Below are 23,104 nucleotides of genomic sequence, written 5' to 3' on the forward strand. Positions count from 1 at the left end.
CATATCTTTTATGTCTAACTGATAATAATAAACAAACAGTAACATGTATTAAAGACAAATAAATTCAAAAATTTGTTTAATGGCATCATAAAGGAGTCATTTAAAACAGACAAAAGTAGAACAATGGGCTTCCAAACTGAAGGGAAAACAATGCTTTCATAAGTAAAATATAACTATACAAAGCTTCCTCATTGTCTTGTCTCATTTCCAATTTCTCCGTTTGTCTAACTCTGCTGTGAAACAATCATCAGTCTTCTGGAGTAAAAATTATACCATAACAATAACCAGGACTCCAACCCTTGTAGTAAATACATAAGAAATATTATTAATACACATAAAACTAAGAAATAAATATATAAAAGCATAATAAGTTACTAAGACATTTTACTGTCTTTCTCCTCTGATTTAGTTTTCTTTCTTTGTGCAGTTAATGCTTTAATTTAGTATTTCTCAAACTCCCGAATTAAAGATCTATTGTAATTTTGATAAGCCAGTCACCATTCTGAGACATATCAAATGCTTTGTTTATTGTCTCCACAGTCTGCATAGTTAAATCATCATCTAATCTATCTATTTTGTATGAAATCAAATGTTTCTCTAGTGACATATGAATGAAATTCTGACATGAAGAATGAATCACAAGATTGAAGTAGTGTGTCAGCAACAAGTAATTGGTGTTGAACGTCTCCATCGATTTTGAAAGCCTTATGAAACAGACCAATCAATTAGAGGCTGTTAACTGTATTTAACTTTTAAAGTGCCCACATAGTGAAAAAACACTTTTTCTGGGATTCGTTATTACTAATAACAACATTACTAGTACTTACTAGTTATGTTGTGTCTCTGGTGCTTCCACATGCATACAAACTTGGGAAAAAATACTACCCATGCTGTTTTGAGTGAGATAGTGGTTTCTGAATGTCCTCTGCCTTCAGTCTCTGGATGAGCTGTTCAAAATCTGCACGGCTTTCTACATAACTAGCTGAGACAAGGTGGCTCCCCGTAGCGTGCTAGCATGCTAGCTCATTCTCATTCATGCTCATTCTTATTCTCAACACACACTATTTTACCATAATCTACAAAATAACTACTTCCATGTCCCTGTTCTGCAGGTATTCCACAAGTGTGCCCTCGTTTAGAAGTAGTCTCCCAGCTTATCCTGCCTTACACTGACCAAAGTTGGAGAAACGGTTATCTAGCTGATGTGATCTTACCTAGCTGTGACTCTTAACAAAGATAGTATAAAGTGAAATAGGATCTGCAGCAATTTGCAGTACAACAAAAATATGGTGTTTTTTGAAAATGAAACCTATTGTGGTACAACCTCAAAAAACAATTATGAACCTGAAGATTAGCATATTATGGATGTATTAAACGTTAACCAGAGTTTACTAGATAATTTACTAGATTGCTTTGTGATAATTCATATCTCAAGGGGATCTAACAGACAGATATTTGGCAAAGGTTATTAAAACATTATTGCAATTGCAATGTACCACAAGAAGAAGACAGGAAACATGGCTGAATCTTAAAAGCGAGTAGTTTGTCTCCTTGTTGTCTTTGGGGTTCTGTCAACAATATGTGGAGTTTTTTTTGTGACATTGCTGTTTTTCATTACATCAGACTAAATGTTTTGTTGCATTGTTGCAGTCCAGTAAAATATTTTCCTGCTTAGAATTAACTTTTGGAAAATTGGGCAGGACAAACACACAACACACACACACACACACACACACACACACGCACGCACGCACAAATAAATCAAAGCAAGTATTCAAGTTCAAGTATTTTAATGAGGTGCCCATGTTGACAAGTTATATACAGCAAAAAAAATCAATCAGACAAAGATATGTGGCAAAAAAATGTTTCCAATAGAATGCAAACATGTACATAAATATAACTCATCCATTTACAATACAATGCGCTATATTGACTTCAGAGACGTAAAGTTTGGACAGCATCAGTTCATAAGCAGCCCAGTAAATCCCTTAAAACCTTCATCATAGATTTTCATTTGCTGTGTCTCAATGTTTAAGTCCAGGGGCAAAAGAAAATAATAATATTACATTGAGTATGAATACACAGGTACACATTTCATAAGTCTAGTACATGGCATACAATGTAGTGTGCGTGTGTTTCAAGGCAAGAAGATAAAAATAATGGTCAAACGTGAAACAAAAAACATAATATATTGTATTTTACAAAGTATTTACATGAACTAATCATGCATCCCCGGCAAGAGCAAACATACGACTCAGAGCCACTGACATTTGTACACCAAGTGCTTCACATGCAAACTGAAAAAAACACATCTGATACTAAGACTGCCAACATTGCTGAATTTGGGTGTGAGAAAAGAAACTGGAAACAGTGAAGTGATCGGGGCAGCAGGTGATTTGTTCTGTGTCCAGTTTAGCCTGCTATGTAAAATGTTTTTCCGGTTGCCTTTTGTAACTGATGAGGAAAAACATGTTGGATCAGTGATAACATTATTGGCAAGAGGGAAGAAGAGGGTGTTTTGCATTTGTCCGGACTAAAGCCCTGAAGTGCCATCAGCTAGGGCTCAGTCTGAGGAGACGGTGAGGGTTCCTCTTTCTTTTCTGCTTCAGAGGTTGAGTTCAGAGCCATGTCTTGTTTTTTCTCTTTTGCTTTCTCTGGCCCCTTCATCCTGAAATATGAGAGGGAAGAGTCATTCCCACTGAGTCTAATATATGCTGCAAGTATGCTGTCAGTGTAGTTTGTAATGTTGTCCAGCAGAGGTCCTTATTTGTTAAAAAAAAGCATGGAAGGTTGTGCATGACAAGGGCTCAAGTGTACTACAAAACAACTAGCGGAGCCCAAAATGTTGTTCAGTTAAAGTCCACCATGAGATAATTTTAGGCCTCCAAGACTGAGAAATATTATATGATAATTAGGTGAAAAAAAAGTATCAGTCATGTTATAATAAACAAAGAGGGAAGAAATGTGTTAACATGGATATCCACTGGATATGGTTGCATCCCTTCTCCATCTTGGTTTGAATGTCCACTGGAGGCATTTCAGAAGTGGAGACTTTTACAATACAGTTTTTAGTTGTTTGGCCGGCATGTTTACATTTGTTTTCATGTTTCAGTATTGACAGAGCTAGAACTGGGATACCCTGACCTGCCTGATCCCTCCCCTCTCGCTATTTCTATCGGCCTTTAGAGCTGCCCAGGATGATTGTGATTGGTTTAAAGAAATACAAACAAGCCAGAGTGTTTTCTCCCCTATCCCAGAACAGATAGGTGGAGTAGCCCAACCACACTCCATCGCTGACACAGTGCTGTAGAGATCTGGCAATGCGAGACTAAAAACCAGCTGACAAAACTTTCATACCTAAAACTTTAGAATTAAAAGCTTGTTCGTTTTAGTTTTTACTCATGTGATAGAATTTCTAAAACCACAGGCAACAATGTGGCAATTCCCCAAGGCATCTCTAAAAGTTTACAAAGTAAATATATATAATGCTATTTTCATTACAGTCTGTGGAATGTCTTTAAGCACTACTATTAAGAGAGGTGTTAAAGAAGGGGATAAGTCACTACAGGGGGGTGGTTAAAGCAAAGAGATGAGGTCAGAAATGTAACTCTTAGAAGCTAAGGTTTTGAGGTCAAAAGTTGTAATTTTGAAACGTTGACCTTGACATGGGAGCAGGCCGGTTACTGGGTAGGACGTCCCAGCTAGAGGTAGAGCTGTCACAGATCAAAAATACAGAATCACATAACTAAAACAGAGATTTGGATTTAACATTTCAAAGAGACAGTGTGCAAAACGTTTAAAACTCAAACTCTCTCCCTTCTCCGCTCACATTAGATAGAAGGATTGGAGGTGACATTTTAAAAGTAATTGCACACAGCTGATTGACATTATGAAAGCCAGCGGTTCCCAAAAGGGGGATGTAAGGGCACTCTGGAGGCTCCCTGGAACATACATGGGAACTTTGAGAACCCCTGATTAAAGCAGTGGAGAGGTTAAATCACAGACTGGTGGGGACCCACCACATACCTTCATTAATCTGTGGTGATTGTGAGAGAAAATATTGGGAAACAGCCATGTTATTGCAGCAGAGGTCAGATAATCAGATTATCCTTAGCGCTGATTTTAGGATTGCTTTTACCCTTCATGGTAACAAAGAGGATTATACATTTACTGATATTTCCACTGTAGAGTCCAACCAACACAATGCCAATAACAAAATAAAAATGTTACTTATTGACTGAAATATATACCAATACCAATTGTGATGAGCCAAAATCAGCCAGTAACATAGGCCATGTCAGACTTTTGATTTCTTGTCAAAAGAAATGGTATTTCAATATATTATGATAATGTATTTCCGTGTTTTCTTCAATAACCATTTGTTCATCTTAGCATTGATCTAAAATCTGCGCTTAAGGATTTCTGTCAAGCACAAGGTAAAGAAGAAGTCACACTGTCAGTGCAAGTTGTGCTTCCTTGTCAGTAATGAGATCAGGTAAACCACCTGTTTACCACGACTGATTCGCGGTGGAGGAGTGTAAAAAATCTGCCAAGAGATAGGAGATGGAGAATGAGAAGAGACGGGATCCTTTCACAGTGGCAGCACCCACAGTTTTCTGCAGATCACCCAGTTAAACCAGAACAACAGCAGGCTGCTTCAGCCATTGGAAGAAACAGAGAAAGGGCCGAGTAACAAAGCTAAGCTTCTTACCGTATGGTCTTTACGATGAAGCGAATTATTACAGCCAGACCTACACAGCCACACATCACTCCTATTACTATAGCTGTGACTTCACCTGCAGAAGGAAAAAACAGAGCTGTTGAATTATTATATTTGAATTATATATATTTGGAGCATTGAGTGATATTCGGTAGCATACTTTGTTGTTTTTATGTAAAAGAAAATGCAGAAAAGTCCCATGTAGTCTTACCAGAAGAGAGCTCCTTTCCTGATTCTACAATAAAACAAAAACAAAAGATTGATTACATTTTTAACAAATCCCAACATCCTTTTAATGCATACGCTTTTATATGTTGATTTATCTCTGCAGAATCTGCTGTTCAGCTGTTATATCTAGTCAGTCCTGCCTTTGACAACAGTGCTGATATCACAGGCTTTCCAGTTCAGTCACTCACTACAATGAGCACTTTACACAAATTCTTTCTCCTTTGTCCTTGTCTACCACTCTATCTCCCTCTTTCACATCTCTGTCTCTTTTTCCTCTCCCTTTTTCCTCAGTTAGACTCTTGTGATAACAATGGAGTCACTGTTTAGTTTTTGCAAATCCTTTTCTCTAATCAGCTTGCAACAAACAAACACTGCTCTCCCTCGATGTTCCACCCTTTTCCCCCTTTATTTCTGTCTCTCTCTCTATTCCTGCCATCCAAAGGCTCTTTTCACTCAGACCAAGTCACTGGTAATCCTTAATATTGGACATTTTTCTCCACATTCCACTTTTCATTCTTACAGTGGATTGTGCTAATTGCTAGCTTTGGTCCACATGGCCTCCCGCTGCCTTCTTATTATGGTTTGTATTACGAGCAGCATGCTGGCATTACAATTCACCAAAGTAGACAGCAGTAGTGTTGTTAGGCTACGTTCACAGGAGATTGGCTGTGACATTTTGCAACTTCAAATTTGTGCAATCTGAAAGGATAAACTCTAAGAATATACTTATATATTACACTAATCAGGTAAAGTTTGAAAAAAACATTTTTTCCAGTAAATGTCTGATTGATAACACAGCATGTGCTTATCCTTCAGGTCAGCAGTCAAGATGATGATGAATTGTCTCTTCCTATATGCTCTGTCTGTCTAACCTGCAGTGAAGGAGGCGAAGACGACCCTGTGGTTGAGCGGCTGTGTCGCGCGGTAGTTGTCCTGCAGCAGCATTCTGTCTGGATCATTGGCTTTACTGGTGTAAAGTATCGTCTCTATCTTTAGCAGCTGGAGTGGAGAGATGAAGAGGAGAGGGATAGGGAAAATAGTTACAGTCCTGAGGCACAACATCTAAAACAAAAAGTGATTTAGCAGTGTTAACTCAAAAACAGAAATACAGTAAAATTCACTGAGTAAACTAATTCAGTGAGCAGATGTTGAGTCATGTTACCAAGTGTTTGCACTAATGTAGATGTAACTAGGTGGATATTACTTCCTGTATTATAGGGGACTGTGTATAGAAAGAGAATGAGAGTAGAACGGACAATGAACCGTTTGCCATGGTCATTTAAGAAAATGGTGCTGCTCAGCACTGTGCATTGGCCACAGAAATAGAACGAGTTAGCTTCACAGTCACAGGTCTTTGCAATGGCAACAGTACACTTAAAAATGCATAGCGCTCTAAACCATCCTGCTATGTTGATTTAAATAGTAATGTTCTACTCTGATGCTAATTCTATAGAGCAGTGACACACAATGTATGGTGGTTGTGATTAAAAAAAAAAAATGTCACCACTGTTCAATAATTTCATTTTTAACATAAACAGACATACAAACCATTTCACATATTTATATTACAAGGTACCACAAATGCAGTTTGTTTATAATGTAACTTCTACTTTAAACTTATTACATACGAGTCTAAAAAAGGAATAAATGATAAAGTCTTTCTAAGATGAAATCTTCAACTGAAAAAACGTACTTTGCTGCACTTAATACTGGCAACAAACATTACAGCAAATCCAGCAATGCCATCAATGCAAAGGAAAGAAGAACATTCTCAGTTTAAAGGAATTTACACTAATGTACATGAATGTACTGTATTTCAATCTCTGCTGCAATTAAGTCATAATTTATGAGAGAATATCTTTTTTTTCACTTCTTATAACAGTATGGGATCATTCCATTTCCAAATTGGGAAATGAAATTCTAATTTGTGGTTTGACAATATAGCATGGAAACTCAAGAATATAATTTACGGTGCCAATAATCAGCAGTTGTAGGTTAAAACGGTGAAATACATTTTTTAAGTGACTGGCCACCACTGCTGACCAGCCAACTGGAGGAGGTTGTGGTTCAGGGTCAAAATGTCTAATGAAAGTTGGACGCCACCTAACAACATCTTTTCCTGGCCAAAAGCTACAGTCAGAAGAAAGTGACTGAAGGTGTTAGCATCTAGATGTATCTGACAGTAATGATTAAACTTCTGTTGTGTAGATAGTCTGCTTTGGACCAATAGTCTGATTTGGAAAAGTGTGCATCTTTTATTTAGGCATTAGACAACATTTCAATATATGTTGGATCATTTTTTCTTATAGACGATCCATCATAGAATGTAATAAATGTCTGCATCAAAGGTGTACACTGAGTTGAGGTTTGTAGGATCTACTTTTGTACGCTTTAGATGAGTCTCTGTGTTTCTACTTCACCTGTGCCTTTGAGATTTGAACCCTCTCATTGAACAGTGTCCAGATCACACTCTGGTAGCAGGGTGGCGTTGTTAGGGAGCCGTTGTAGCGATAGTAGCGCCCCAGATCCTTAGGGAGCAGCGACTGGACGTCAAAAGCTGGGATGGACACCTTCTGATCTGTCAGTGGGTGGAAGGAGGAAAAACAGTTTGTGAGGTCTTATAGAGACTACTCAAGTATGATCAACATTTGTTTTTTTTAAAGAGTTAGTTGTAACAGAACACAGAAGAAAAACAACCAAAATTCAAATCCCAATCATTGTGCCATCAGTATCTTAAATTCCCAAAGCTTTGTGTTTATTTTTATGTTTTGCTTCAGAACAAAATATGTATTCAAAAAAGATATGTAATAAAAAAACGAAAAGTGTAAATTACTGAGTAGTGCAAGAAACAGATCTAACCTATTCACTAACCTTTTAAAATATTGTTTAATTTAGAAGAAAACAAATTTTCATAAATCACTCAATTTTAAACAAATGTAAAGGAAGTGTGTGCCAAACAACGTAATGTGTTTTATATCAATTTGAAGTAGACCTACCGGCATGTCTGATGCGGCTCAGGTAGTTGATGATGTTGTTAAATGCCAGGTTGGTCTCCTCACCTGTCTGGGAAACCAAAACTCAGGCTTAAAGGTTTCTTGCATTGCTCAAAATACAACTAATGCTACTGTTTACTAGCGCTGCTTTTATTACCACAATGAGAATTCCTAAAACAGCCAAACCGTCACTCTGCGTCATTGCTGTGGACATGTTGGGATAGAGCTCAGAGTTGTAGTGCACCACATGTAGCTGGAGAGAGGAAGAACACTGTCAGTTTGTCCATTCACACTGGTGAGAAAGAGAAAGATGTCCTGGTTTATCCTCGTGACAGCTGAGGGTTCAAAGAAGAGAGAGAGAGGGAGAGACTTGGCGAGGGAAGGCTGCGTGCAACTCAGTTTCCTTCTGAGAGTATGACCAAACAAAAAAATAAACAGCGATGAGGAGAATGATGGGAATGAGAAAGAGCTTAATTGTCTCATTATGTAATAAGACTACTCATGCATGACAGGATCCTTTTTTGGTTGTCGTCCTCTCATACATGTCATTTAGCTGACGTTTTTTATCCAAAGCGACTCACAATTGTTATATATCAGAGGTTGCATGGCTCTGGAGCAACTTGGGGTTAAGTGTCTTGCTCTGGGACACATTGGTTGATGTATCACAGTGGGAATGGAACCCAGATCTCCCACACCAAAGGCACTCCCTCTCTTTCTCTTTCTCTATTTCTTATAATTTCATCGACTCTGGATGATTTTTGTCTTTTTAGTCTGCTTAAATTCCCTCTTGCCCTCCTCTTCTTCCAACTGTTATTGGAAGAAGAGGAGAAACCTTTGTGTTGGCTAACCCAGACAGTGACAGATGGAGAGGAACTAAGGTGCCGCTTGCCTTCCCGCCTTACTCCATTCTCTCTCCACTCTGTCTGCATCTTCACCCCTCTCTGCAAAGGTTATCAAGTCACTACAAGTTTTATGTCTTCCTGTTTTTTTAATCAACAGCAATCTATTACAAAACTTGATCGTCTGTTGCTTGTCTGTTTCTACACCCCTTTCTCAGCTTACTCTAGAAGAAGTCCTGTGTGCAGTTTCCATCCGTATCCCTAAACCAAGCTGCAGCTATAGCAGATTTGTGTGTGTGTGTGTGTTTGTGTGTGTGTGTGTGTGTGTGTGTGTGTGTTGTGTGTTGGTGTGTGTGTGTGTGTGTGGTGTGTGTGTGTGTGTGTGTGTGTGTTGTGTGTGTTGTGTGTGTGTGATACGAGAGAGAGAGCGAAAGAGGGATAGTCACAGAAGAGAAGAGAGTAATGTAGCAAGAAAGAAACAGACTCAAACTCCCTTTACATCCACCATGACCCCATTTTTCAATTAATTGCAACAATCCTACCCTGTCTGTGGAGTGACCATTTGTCCTCACTGAACACAGTCATCTTGAAAAGAAATGGCATGCACAGTTTCTCACAGGCCACAGTAATGTATTAAATTAGATTGTTTGATTAGTTTAAAACCTTAAGACATTTAGTTTACTGTCTCATTTAACCAGGAAAACAGCAAATCATCCCGTTTAGAAGCTAGAACCAGGGAATGTTTGTTAATTTTGCTGGGTAAAATGACTAAAATGATTAATGGCTTCATTTTCTGTTGATCGACTAATCAATTAATCAACTAATTGTTGCGGGTCACAAATATTTACAGCTGGGCACTGTAACGTTTAGCAAACATTACTCCAACCGGAGTAAACTATGTATTTGTTGGAGACCATTTTCAACTATACAAATTTGGTGAGTATGTATTTATTCAATCAGATATTGTGTTAACAATAATGTGAACACAATGTTAAAGCTTTGCTTGCTAACCGGTGTACTTTGCTTGAATATAGACTTTCATGTCAATCCAATGGAAGCTTATGTGTGTCCAGTAGAAATATATTCATAAATTGTTAAAATCAACAGTGTGATCCGTTTTTTATCTGCTGTTAAATCTTCATATAATTATAAAGGCTCAATTAAATCAGACTTATTGCCACAAGTCCAAAAATTAATTCTTGTAAACACCAGTTGACAACATGGTTCATCTTCATTCTTTTAACCCTACAAATGTCATCTTATTAGCCTGGTAGAACTGACACTTTTCCATCCTCCTTCATGTTACATTGGCTTCCGATCAAGTTCAGGATCCAATGTAAAGTTCTTCTTCTTACATATAAAGCCTTGCATGGTCAGACACCTGTTTTTATCTCTGACCTTCTCCATCCGTGCACTAGTAACTAACTCACAGGTCACTCAGGTCTTCACACCAGGGATTACTGGTGGTCCCGCGCAAACTAAAGGTGACCGTTCCTTTAAAGTGGTAGCTCCGACTCTGTGGAGCGTCCTTTCTATTACCTTAATGTTCTGCGTCTTGGTTGACTCTTTTAGAAAGCACTGAAGACAAAACCCGGGTTTTTGTGTATTTTTTTTGCTTTTTTATTTTCTGGGTTTGGGAAACCTACTGTAAATTTTAAAAAATTCCCCATTTCCCATCCCTTTGTCCCGGAAAAGGTGCTATACCAAAAATTATTATTATTATTATTGTTTTTTATTATTTTATCATTTACCAAAAACCACAAGTAATTTTTGGGGGGGGGCCCACTCTCGAATTTTTTTACCCCTTGATTCAGAGTTTTAAAATTTAAAATTTTTAAAATGTTTTTTTTTTTTTGGGCCCTTGGGCCTTTTTTGGGACTCCCTTTTTTTTTTTTTCCCCTTTTTTAAAAAACTTAATTGCTATAATTCCCCATGTGGAAAATTTTTCAGTTTATTTTTGTAAAACTATTATTAAATTTCAAATTTTTACACGACTTGCCCACCCCCTTTTCTCATCATACCTTGGGGTTTTCTATTTCGTGAGTTTTTTTAAAGTACCTCTGCAAACTTTCCTTAGTCCCTTTTATGGTGTTTTCACTGCCCCCTTACTTTGGCCGCCGCTGCCCCGTGAAGGGGCACTGCACGCTTTTAAAGACCGGGCCCCCCCCTCCCCATCCTCTGGGAGGGTCAAAGACCCTGGAGAAGCAAAAACAAAAGCTTATTTTTCCTCTCTCTAATTCAACAACAAAGTGGAAAGAAATTTTTCCAAAAAAAACCTTAGGCTTTTAAAGAGAATATTTTTTATAAAAAAAGGGATATAAAATCTCCAAATTTTAAATAATCTCCTGAATTTTTTTAAAAGGAGTTAAAAGGTTTTCTTCCAGGTTTTTATTTAGGTTTGGTGCGGATAAAACCCCAAACAACACCGGGGGACGGGTAGGGCCAGGGTTTTAAACCCTGTGGGCCCTTTTTTTGTACAGAGGAAAGGGTTGGGTTTTTTGGGTTTATGTACCCTTGGGGGAGAGGGAATTTAAACTAGGGTTCCTTTTTTCTTTTGGGTGGGTTTCCAATCAACAGGGGTGAGAAGGGACCACCACATTTGGGAAAAAACTTTCACCACTCGCACTGCCCACCCCCCCTTTTGACAAGAAAAAACAGAAAAAACCGTTTCAAACCCAAAACACACCGCCCACTGGCTCCCAGGGGGGAAAAGGGGGCCATTGACGTCCTTTTTTACAATACAATTCTTTTGTTCCTTTGGGGTTTTTGGCTGAGTGAAAAAATAAATGAAGAGGGGTAACAAAACAAAAAAATAGATGTAAAATAAAAAATAAAAAGGGAAAAAAAATTTAAAACCCGAGATAATTTTTTTAAAATAATAAAAAGGGACATTTTTGTGTATTTTCACAAATTTTTCAACATACCATTTAATTGGGTTCGGGTTTGGGGTTTTCCCGTTTGCAAAAACTGCTAATTTCTAATCCCTTTTTTATTGTTTGGGTTTTTGTTTACTGTTGAAAATTAAATTTAAATTTTAAAATGAACTGAAAAAAATTGAGAAAATAATAAAAGGGGGAATTGAGGGTGATTTCCCGGTCTGGTTTACTGAGTAAAAAAAACTGGGGGGTAAACCCCTTTCCTAAAAAAAAAAGCCCATAGAAAGGAGTCTGAAAAAAAAGTGTTCCCGGAGTCCCCCAAAAAACTGAATTTTTTAATTTTCAAGGAGATGAATGCTTTAGAAAACACACAAAAATGTGTCTGTAATCTGCAAAGAAACTTATCAAATCGTATATATTTGCAAATGCAAATTTTGCAAATGTTAAAGTTGTTAAAAACATGCATGTGTGAAGAAAAAGTTATGGACCGAATAAACCCCACAATGCAAGAACAGTGCCATGCCTGTGAGATGGATCCTGGTTTGGTTGGGGTTGGTTAACCCTCTCTCTCTCTCTCCTCTCTCTCTCTCCTCTCTCTCTCTCCATCTCTCTCTCTCTCTCTCTTTCCTCTCTCTCTCCTCTCTCCTCTCTCTCTATGTGAGGAGGGGACTTTACATTAGTGATGTGAACACATCTCCTCCTGTTGCTCTTCCAGTGTGTGCAACCCCCACCTAGCACCCCTAATCTGTTCTCTGCCCCCTGCCCCTCACTACTCTCCACAGCAAGGCCCACCACCATGACCCAACTTCAAAAGTGAGTCCCGCGGCCCGCTACTGGTCGCCATGGAGGTCTCCATGGTAACCAGAGGCCGAAAATTCTGTGCCTCTGCGCATGTTCTACCTCTCCTAGCATGCCATCCCGGTCCTGAATAAAGTCAGGGACAAAACACACACACACACAAACACACACATGCAGATTCACTCACTCAAAGTATGATCAGGAAATGATGGAATGTTGGACTGACTTTCCCTCAATTACTTTACATGACACGTCGTCTCTGGTGGAAAGAAACCATGTAATTGTGCTCTTTTGTGTGACAAAATGTTGTGCATAACAAACTGACTTTCCACTTCAGCTAACGCTCAGCAAGAGCCACATCATGCAATGCTGTGTCACACAACATGCCACACACACTCAGTCCATATTATGGACATTGGATAAATCCCAGAGACTTTAATTTTCAAAGTCTTGACAAAAAGACAACTCCATTTGATTGTAAGATATATGTCAATAAACATATTGACAACCAGTGCACTTGCTTCCTTATCTACTATAATAATGCATAAATGGCCTGGCATGTCTAGATACAAGTTTGATCCAGTCACAGCTTCTACAGTTGCTGTATATTCTGTATGTACTGTAGATCGGTGTAGCTCTCCTCAATACATGCAGAGAGTGGGGGGTCTGTGTGCCCCATTCATTACCACAATGTCATTGTCCACAGCATAGGCAGCCAGTGTGCATCCACAACACAATAAACACATGGATTATTGTGCGCTGCTACAATACAGGGCACGATTTGGTATGCTTTTGCTTCATCCCGTCCCATCTCCCTCTCTCTGTCGAGCACCCTCATCCTCGTGCACCTGCCTTTCTCCGCCTGCCTCTCTCTCTGCCTTTTTCTTAATTTCTTCCTCTCTTTCTCCCTCGACCCCTTCATCATCTCTGTGTGACTGTTGTGCTCATGCCAGCTTGTTGAACTGTAACTAATACTGACAGAGAGAGAAAAAAACGGAGGGTATGAGCCTAGGAGCTACGGGGGGGGGGGGAGCACAAATCCTTACACTTACAGGAGCTTTTATGGTCGTTAACATTTTTTAGAGATACATTTTTAACATGTGAAGAAGAAGACTGCATATGAGTTGTGTCCTTTAGATAGTTGCACTTCTTTTCAGTAAACTTAAACAAAAATAATCCATCATATCAAATGCAAACTGAAATTCAATAAACACATTGTTTAAAAAAAAGAAATGCTTTAATACAGAACTGACTTGTGGATTTTGCTTGTGGTCTATAAAGCTTTTAATAGCCTTGCCCCACTCTTTGAGTCGCCTTTGCATGAGATTTTGCTCTACAAATAAACTTGAACTCACCAGTGTAGGTCCAGGTAACTTCCTCTGAAAAAGAATAAAAAGTAGAAGACAATGGTTTAATGTGGTCAGTTTAACAAAAACTGACCACATTAAAAGCATCACATCTGTGGGATTAAATATTATATATTTTTACTTTCTTAACTATTTATGTTGGGTTTTCATTACTTCTTATCTACAACCAGTGCTGCTTCTAATAGCATTACAGTACAACTCTAAACAACAAGTGCACAAGTACTACTAAAATCCGTGTGCTATTTTAGCATTTCAACTACAGTTCACACTGAACACCCAAACAATCGACAACAGCAACATCAAAGCAAAACAATCTTACATTATGCTGATTATTTTGTAGATTGAGGCCTTACCAGCAGCAGGGGCAGTTGTCCACTGGAAACACAGAAGCATTAGAAGGATAAAAAGACCCAAATAGTCCATGTTAGCGCTCCTTGCCCATACACAGAAATGAATAAAAGCGAATGAGGAGATGAGGAGCAAGTGAGAGAGAAAAAAAGAGAGAGGGATGGGGGGAGACCGACTGGGTCCAGCGATCCCACCTGCCACAGCTCTGTTAACAGCCAGAGTGAGGATGTTACATGCTGGCTCCACTCTGGCATACAGGGCACCACAGCAGGTCTCAGGGAGAAAGAGATGAAGAGGAGAGAGAGAAAGAGTATGCAGAGTTGAGATAAATCCGGGAAGCAAAGAGGGACCAGTGAGTGAGTACTAATTCAGTGTGAGGATGAAAGGACAGAATACAGCACTAAGATAAGGGGGTTACTGCATGGAGACAATGGATGGCAATAGGGGCCACATGACGCAAAAAAGCACAGATCCCGGGAGAATCTGAGACAAGGTGTCTCGTTTGCTAAACTTAAAAAACTTAAAAATGTTTCTGAATTCTTGCGAGAAAGTTTTTTCAGTTTGACAATAAATTAGCTCTGCATTTGTCCTCATAACTTTATTAGCAAATACAAGATATAAGAAAATTCAAGATTTTTTCTTGCCATTTGCACAGGTAGAGTGCAGTAAAGGTAGATTGTAATAATTATGCATATCTCTCATTCATCTTTAAAAAAAAAATAATAATAAAGCAATGAAAGGAGCAAAGTGAGGGTGTATCACACAGTGGTTCCTGACTACATGAGAAGCAATAAACGATATGTTAGCAATCAACATGTCAATATGTTTCAAATGTGAATTGTGTAGTTCATTCTTGGTCTACACTTTGTGAGGGACATCTTTTTTATACTACGTCTTATATGTTTAATTGTGTTCTGGATTGTATTTTAATGTCTGACTTTTTAGAGTGCTTTGGTACAATACTTTTATTGTATAGATTGTTGTGGTTTCTATACATGTTCTACACAGTGAAGTACAGTACAGTAAATTGAGCCTTTTTGTTTTCACCCGAGTAATAATCTTATGACCCCTAGTGGTTTCCCACCGCCATGTTGGGAAACTCAAAAAGCCCATTACTATATATATATATACACTACCGTTCAAAAGTTTGGGGTCACATTGAAACGTCCTTATTTTTGAAGGAAAAGCACTGTACTTTTCAATGAAGATAACTTTAATCTAGTCTTAACTTTGAAGAAATACACTCTATACATTGCTAATGTGGTAAATGACTATTCTAGCTGCAAATGTCTGGTTTTTGGTGCAACATCTACATAGGTGTATAGAGGCCCATTTCCAGCAACTATCACTCCAGTGTTCAAATGGTACAATGTGTTTGCTCATTGGCTCAGAAGGCTAATTGATGATTAGAAAACCCTTGTGCAATCATGTTCACACATCTGAAAACAGTTTAGGTCATTACAGAAGCTACAAAACTGACCTTCCTTTGAGCAGATTGAGTTTCTGGAGCATCACATTTGTGGGGTCAATTAAACGCTCAAAATGGCCAGAAAAAGAGAACTTTCATCTGAAACTCGACAGTCTATTCTTGTCCTTAGAAATGAAGGCTATTCCATGCGAGACATTGCTAAGAAATTGAAGATTTCCTACAACGGTGTGTACTACTCCCTTCAGAGGACAGCACAAACAGGCTCTAACCAGAGTAGAAAAAGAAGTGGGAGGCCGCGTTGCACAACTGAGCAAGAAGATAAGTACATTAGAGTCTCTAGTTTGAGAAACAGACGCCTCACAGGTCCCCAACTGGCATCTTCATTAAATAGTACCCGCAAAACACCAGTGTCAACATCTACAGTGAAGAGGCGGCTGCGGGATTCTGGGCTTCAGGGCAGAGTGGCAAAGAAAAAGCCATTTCTGAGACTGGCCAATAAAAGAAAAAGATTAAGATGGGCAAAAGAACACAGACATTGGACAGAGGAAGACTGGAAAAAAGTGTTGTGGACGGATGAATCTAAGTTTGAGGTGTTTGGATCACAAAGAAGAACGTTTGTGAGACGCAAAACAAATGAAAAGATGCTGGAAGAATGCCTGACGCCATCTGTTAAGCATGGTGGAGGTAATATGATGGTCTGGGGTTGCTTTGGTGCTGGTAAGGTGGGAGATTTGTACAGGGTAAAAGGGATTCGGAATAAGGAAGGCTATCACTCCATTTTGCAACGCCATGCCATACCCAGTGGACAGCGCTTGATTGGAGCCAATTTCATCCTACAACAGGACAATGACCCTAAACACACCTCCAAATTGTGCAAGAACTATTTAGAGCAGAAGCAGGCAGTTGGTATTCTATCGGTAATGGAGTGGCCTGCGCAGTCACCAGATCTGAACCCCATTGAGCTGTTGTGGGAGCAGCTTCTGGAAGCGTGGGGTGCAATTTCTCCAGATTACCTCAACAAATTAACAGCTAGAATGCCAAAGGTCTGCAATGCTGCAATTGCTGCAAATGGAGGATTCTTTGACGAAAGCAAAGTTTGATGTAAAAAAAATCTTATTTCAAATACAAATCATTATTTCTAACCTTGTCAGTGTCTTGACTCTATTTTCTATTCAGTTCACAACGTATGGTGGTGAATAAGTGTGACTTTTCAGGAAAACACAAAATTGTTTGGGTGACCCCAAACTTTTGAACGGTAGTGTATATATATATGTGTGTAGTACAAGCCAAAGGTTTGGACACACCTTCTCATTCAATGCGTTTCCTTCATTTTTATGACTATTTGCATTGTAGATTTTCACTGAAGGCATCAAAACTATGAATGAACACATGTGGAATTATGTACTTAACCAAAAAGTGTGAAATAACTGAAAACATGTCTTCTAGTTTCAGTCAGTCCGGAATCAGTCCGATTAGAGACCAGATGAATACCACACAGAGTTCTAGCAGCAGACACATCTCTAGAACAACTATTAAGAGGAGACTGCGTGAATCAGGCCTTCATGGTCCAATAGCAGCTAGGAAACCACTGCTAAGGAGAGGCAACAAGCAGAAGAGATTTGTTGGGGCCAAGAAACACAAGGAATGGACATTAGACCAGTGGACATCTGGGCTTTGGTCTAATGAGTCCAAGATCTTTGGTTCCAAACGCCGTGTCTTTGCGGAGAAAAGGTGACCGGATGGATTCTGCATGCCTGGTTCCCACCGTGAAGCATGGAGGAGGAGGTGTGATGTGTGGGGGTGCTTTACTGGTGACACTGTTGGGGATTTATACAAAATGGAAGGCATACTGAACCAGCATGGCTACCACAGCATCTTGCAGCGACATCCCATCCAGTTTACGTTTAGTTGGACCATCATTTATTTTTCAACAGGACAATGACCCCAAACACATCTCCAAGCTGTGTAAGGGCTATTTGACAAAGAAAGAGACTGATGGAGTGCTACGCCTCTACAGTTACCGGATCTGAACCCAATCAAGATGGTTTGGGGAGAGCTTGACTGCAGAGTGAAGGCAAAAGGGCCAACAAGTTCTAAGCATAACTGGGAACTCCTTCAAGACTGTTGGGAAACCATTTGAGGTGACTACCTCTTGAAGCTCATCAAGAGAATGCCAAGAGTGTGCAAAGCAGTAATCAGAGCAAAGGGTGGCTACTTTGAAGAAACTAGAATATAGGACATGTTTCAGTTATTTCACACTTTTACTTGTACATAATTCCATATGTGTTCATTCATAGTTTTGATGCCTTCAGTGATAGTCTACAATGTAAATAGTCGTGAAATAAAGTAAATGCATTGAATGAGAAGGTGTGTTCAAACTTTTGGCCTGCACTATATATATATATATATATATATATATATATATATATATAATATAATTATAATAAGGTATCTTTATTTTCAAGAAAATTAGACTAATTGTATGTTTCTCATTAGCCAGTATATGTACAGTATGTATATATATATATGAGTGTGTGTGGTGTGTGTGTGTGTGTGTGTGTGTGTGTGTGGTGTGTGTGTGTGTGTGTGTGTGTGTGTGTGTGTGGTGTGTGTGTGTGTGTGTGTGTGTGTGTGTGTGTGTGTGTGTTATACAGTGCCTTGTGAAAGTATTCGGCCCCCTTGAACTTTTCGACCTTTTGCCACATTTCAGGCTTTAAACATAAAGATATAAAACTGTACTTTTTGGGGAGAATCAACAACATGTGGTACACAATTATAAAGTGGAACGAAATTTATTGGATATTTCAAACTTTTTTACAAATAAAAAACTGAAAAATTGGTGGTGCAAAATTATTAATTACTTTCAGTGCAGCACACTCTCTCCAGAAGTTCAGTGAGGATCTCTGAAGGATCCAATGTTGACCTAAATGACTAATGATGATAAATAGAGTCCACCTGTGTGTAATCAAGTCTCCATATAAATGCACCTGCTCTATGACAGTCTTAGAGGTCTGTTTAAAGCGCAGAGAGAATCATGAAGAACAAGGAATGCACCAGGCGAGTCCGAGATACTGTTGTGGAGAAGTTTAATTTGGATAAAAAAAGATTTCCCAAGCTTTAAACATCTCAAGGAACACTGTGCAAGCCATAGTATTGAAATGGAAGGAGTATCAGACCACTGAAAATCTACAAAGATCCAGCCGTCCCTCTAAACTTTCAGCTCACACAAGGAGAAGACTGATCAGAGATGCAGCCAAGAGGCCCCATGATCACTGTGGATGAACTGTAGAGAACTACAGCTGAGGTGGGAGACTCTGTCCATAGGACAACAATCAGTCGTACACTGCACAAATCTGGCCTTCATGGAAGAGGTGGCAAGAAGAAAGACATTTCTTAAAGATATCCGTAAAAAGTCTTGTTTAAAGTTTGCCACAAACCACCTGGGAGACACACCAAACATGTGGAAGAAGGTGCTCTGGTCAGATAAAACCAAAATCAAACTTTTTGGCAACAAGGAAAAAAGTTATGTATGGCGTTAAAGCAACACAGCTCATCACCCTAAACTCAACATCCCCACTGTCAAACGTGGTGGCAGCATCATGGTTTGGGCCTGCTTTTCTTCAGCAGGGGCAGGGAAGATGGTTAAAATTGAGGGGAAGATGGATGGAGCCACATACAGGATTATTCTCGAAGAAAACCTGATGGAGACTGGGAAGGAGATTTGTCTTCCAACAAGACAATGATCCAAAACATAAAGCAAAATCTACAATGGAATGGTTCACAAACATATCCAGGTGTTAGAATGACCAAGTCCAGACCTGAATCCAATCGAGAATCTGTGGAAAGAACTGAAAACTGCTGTTCAAAAACTCTCTCTATCCAACCTCACTGAGCTCGAGCTGTTTTGCAAGGAGGAATAGGCAAAAATGTCAGTCTCTCGATGTGCAAAACTGATAAAGATATACCCAATGCAACTTACAGCTGTAATCGCAGCAAAAGGTGGGGGCTGAATAATTTAGCACGCCAACATTTTTCAGTTTTAAAGTTTGAAATATCAAATCAATTTTGTTCCACATCATGATTGTGTCCCACTTGTTGATCCTTCAAAAAGTGTGTGTGTGTGTGTGTGTGTGTGTGTGTGTGTGTGTGTGGGGGGGGTTATTTCATGTGCAAAACTGGCTACTAAAGTATAAATACTGTATGTGTTTCTGAATAGCTAAAGTATAAGAATAATATGCAATGTACTAAAAGAAAGGTCCCTGGCCCTGCAGTCCCATGTCGAAGTGTCCTTGGGCAAGACACTGAACCCCGAGTTACCCCCGGTGCTGCGCATCGGAGTGTGTTTGTGAGTGTTTATCTGATGAGCAGGTGGCACCTTGTACGGCGGCCACAGTGTATGAATGTGTGTGAATGGTGAATGTATCCTGTATGATGTAAAATCGCTTTGAGTAGTTGTTAAGACTAGAAAAGCGCTATATAAATACAGCACATTTACATTCACTTACTGGGCCACTTGAACAAAAAGAAGCCACTATTAATGTGATTAGTAACACCTGTACTTGCTTTTCTCACTATCAGAAGTCAAAATGTCTGCTGTAAAAGTTCTGTTATTGCCTCTTCAGTTCTGTGTATTGCCAAATGCAGTGTATAATTTTACTATTAATGTTTTGAAATATCTTTGTTAAGATTGCATACGCTTACATCATTCTGTGTATGAACATGTTTTAATTTTTTTGTAGAACAAACAGAAACAGAAACGAACAGAAACGAAGAATTCATTTTTCAAATGTTAAGTTTCTAATTTATAGTATGTCTATTTAAACGGTTATATAAACTGAACATATTGTACAGGAACATTATTGGACAACTTGATCAAGTTTGAACACAAGAGGGAGCCCTCTCCACGTGGCATATTTTAGGCTGATTCTTATTTGAAAAATCCACCCAAAAATGTGCATTGCCATTTCTTCCTAACTTTTTAAAAGATTTGTTACAACCCTAAAACTGCACCATATACAGGGAATAAGAGAACAACGTCCTTTTGATGGGAAATGGTGAGACACAGCTAGATCATAACAATCATTTGGGCATAACATCCAAAAGATGCACTGATTAGATATATGGCCTATGCTATGCATTTTAGGTGTTTTTTTGTTGACTTGATCAATGGAATGTCAATCCAAATGTCTGCAATATTTATCATTTTACATCTTTTGTGTTTCAAACGCTGCACAGCTGTTTTATTTTTTATCATAACATGTAGTTTCACATTTTGTATTGTAAAATGTTCTATTGTATAGTTATACTTTTTTGCTTTTGCAGTACTTGTTTGTTTTCTTTTCTCTTACTATGTTTGTTGTTATGCACCAAAATACCAAGGAAAATCCCTTCTGTGAAATTATACTACTTTTTTACAATGCAATTCTAATTCAAATTATGTTTTTAGGGTGGATTTACCTTTAAATTCTCAAAAGGCAATTCAGGGGGAGTTTTCTGATCTAGATTACATCACATTCAGAAATCAAGGATAAACTCAAAACAGTAAAGTGAAAACTGCTAAAGGTTACATCATTTAGGCCTATTGCAATGTGTATGGCAACTCTTGAAGAGCCATTATCTTTATTGGTTTTATCGAACTCTTGAAGTACTTTTTTCCAGAATGAATTTAAATAAATTGTTATTTTATTATTAGTATAAAACAAAGGATAAAACATCTTGTGTGTTCCGGGGTAGATCACAATAGCCTCTGGATTATTTCCTCTAAGAAAGATGGGCTCATTTTGTATGACATCACGAGATAACCGCGACAAAACTAACATCAGGTCTGTCTGTAGCCTATATTAAACCTACAGTCATTTGTTTCATCGGTGACTAATATGTCTCACATGAGCACAAAACTCTGTAACTATACAGACACAGCTGTATTTGTTCTCCACCTCTCTCCGTCTCTCGGCTCCATCTCTTCACACTGTGTACCGACCCCTCAACGTGAAATTATGCAACAGCAATCACCGTTGTGGCCTCCCATTGGTCGCTCAGTGTTCCATTGAGGGGCGTGGTTAGAGTACATTATCTTCTGATTTAATTCACAAATTGAGCAACAGATCATCTGTCGTCATGTGAGGATCCCTCTGTTTGTGATTAGCAGCTTCGCAAATGTTTGTAGTGATCTATGAAACTAAAGGCCTACTATATATATATATATATATAACTGGTTACTGTATGTATATATATATTTATATATACATATATATATAGTAGGCCTACAGTTTCATAGATCACTACAAATTATATATATATATATATATATATATATATATATATATATATATATATATATATATAATATATAGTGTGTGTGTGTGTATACTGTACATATAGCCTATTTCATTGGTTTCCTTTGTCAAAGTTGTTTGGCCTAACGGTAGTTATTATTAACGATAGCCTAGTTATTGAAACAATTGTATTTGAGAGGAGGATGAAGACAGAGAAACAGACAGACAGGTGCAGTGCAATGAGAACACAGCAGTGTTGTGTACCTTTTTTTTCCTACTGTACTTGAATGGGGAGAGACTGTTTACAATTTAGTCTCTCTTTAGGCCTCTCTCTTTCCTCAGGCAGATCAGCTTTCTGTTGTGGCGTCTTGCTCTGACCACACCTGCTTGTGCGTTTGGCCTTACAGGAACTCCTGCATGCTTTCACTACCCGAATGCTTGCATACTTTTAGAATGATCAAGACTTCAAGACAAACATCTCCTGGGTAAAGTCCTAACAGGAATATAAAACAATATGTTAATAAATATGACTGAATATAATAAAGTTCTTTCAGTCTCGTCCTGGCACAAACTGCAGAAGCATTTACTGTGCTGCAGGTCACTTCACGACATAAGCCTCAACAGTGAATCTACAAATCAATAACAACTGTATTGTAACTTCAGAGGAAACATGTCCGTTTTTATTATTTATTAGTACCTAACTCCATTCCCACTTTCAGTAACCTAACAGAAGAAGGCTGTATTTTCTATATTAGGGAACAGTTTTATGCACTGCACTTTGAACCACTTCCTTGGCAAAAGCTCCATAAATAAGCTTAGATCATGATTATGACAATTAAAAAGCAAATACAAAGGCATGATAATGAGAAGAGGCACAAAACATAGAAACCAGGTGGGGGGTGGGACAAAAAGGAAATGAAAAGATGGTATTGATGGGGGTGGTCTTCAACACCCATGAACTCAGAGTAGGTTCATTGGGTTCATGTGCTGCAGAGGAATGCTGTGGGGGTTGGAGAGCTTTTTCTATTGACCTGGTCCCTGTCACACACAAACAGAGACCCCTTCTTTAGTTCACCATTACCAAAGGTCAACTGTCATTGTGTTTTGAAATGAAGAGGGGTTGGTTTGCTCACCTGGTGTAAAGGTGACTAAGTGATGGTACAAGGCTCAAAGGCAGGAGTTGTCAATCAGACAAGGACATGGCTTGTTACTGAGGAGAGGGTTCAGTGGG

General features: G+C 38.7%; 1 protein-coding gene across 1 annotated transcript; it reads right to left on the reverse strand.

Moving 5' to 3' along the window:
• Positions 1–2,072: 2,072 nt before the first annotated feature.
• Positions 2,073–14,566, reverse strand: ca14 (carbonic anhydrase XIV). Its single transcript, XM_032517971.1, has 11 exons — positions 14,175–14,566; positions 13,810–13,833; positions 8,099–8,217; positions 7,945–8,011; positions 7,369–7,526; positions 5,821–5,947; positions 4,932–4,955; positions 4,712–4,796; positions 4,505–4,546; positions 3,660–3,713; positions 2,073–2,668 (listed from the first exon to the last, which is right to left on the reverse strand). The coding sequence occupies exons 1-11, from the start codon at positions 14,242–14,244 to the stop codon at positions 2,557–2,559; spliced, it is 882 nt and encodes a 293-aa protein (XP_032373862.1). The 5' UTR covers positions 14,245–14,566; the 3' UTR covers positions 2,073–2,556.
• Between the last annotated feature and the right edge of the window lie 8,538 nt (positions 14,567–23,104).

Source organism: Etheostoma spectabile, chromosome 6, assembly GCF_008692095.1.
Source record: "Etheostoma spectabile isolate EspeVRDwgs_2016 chromosome 6, UIUC_Espe_1.0, whole genome shotgun sequence".
In the NCBI taxonomy this organism is placed as follows: domain Eukaryota; kingdom Metazoa; phylum Chordata; class Actinopteri; order Perciformes; family Percidae; genus Etheostoma; species Etheostoma spectabile.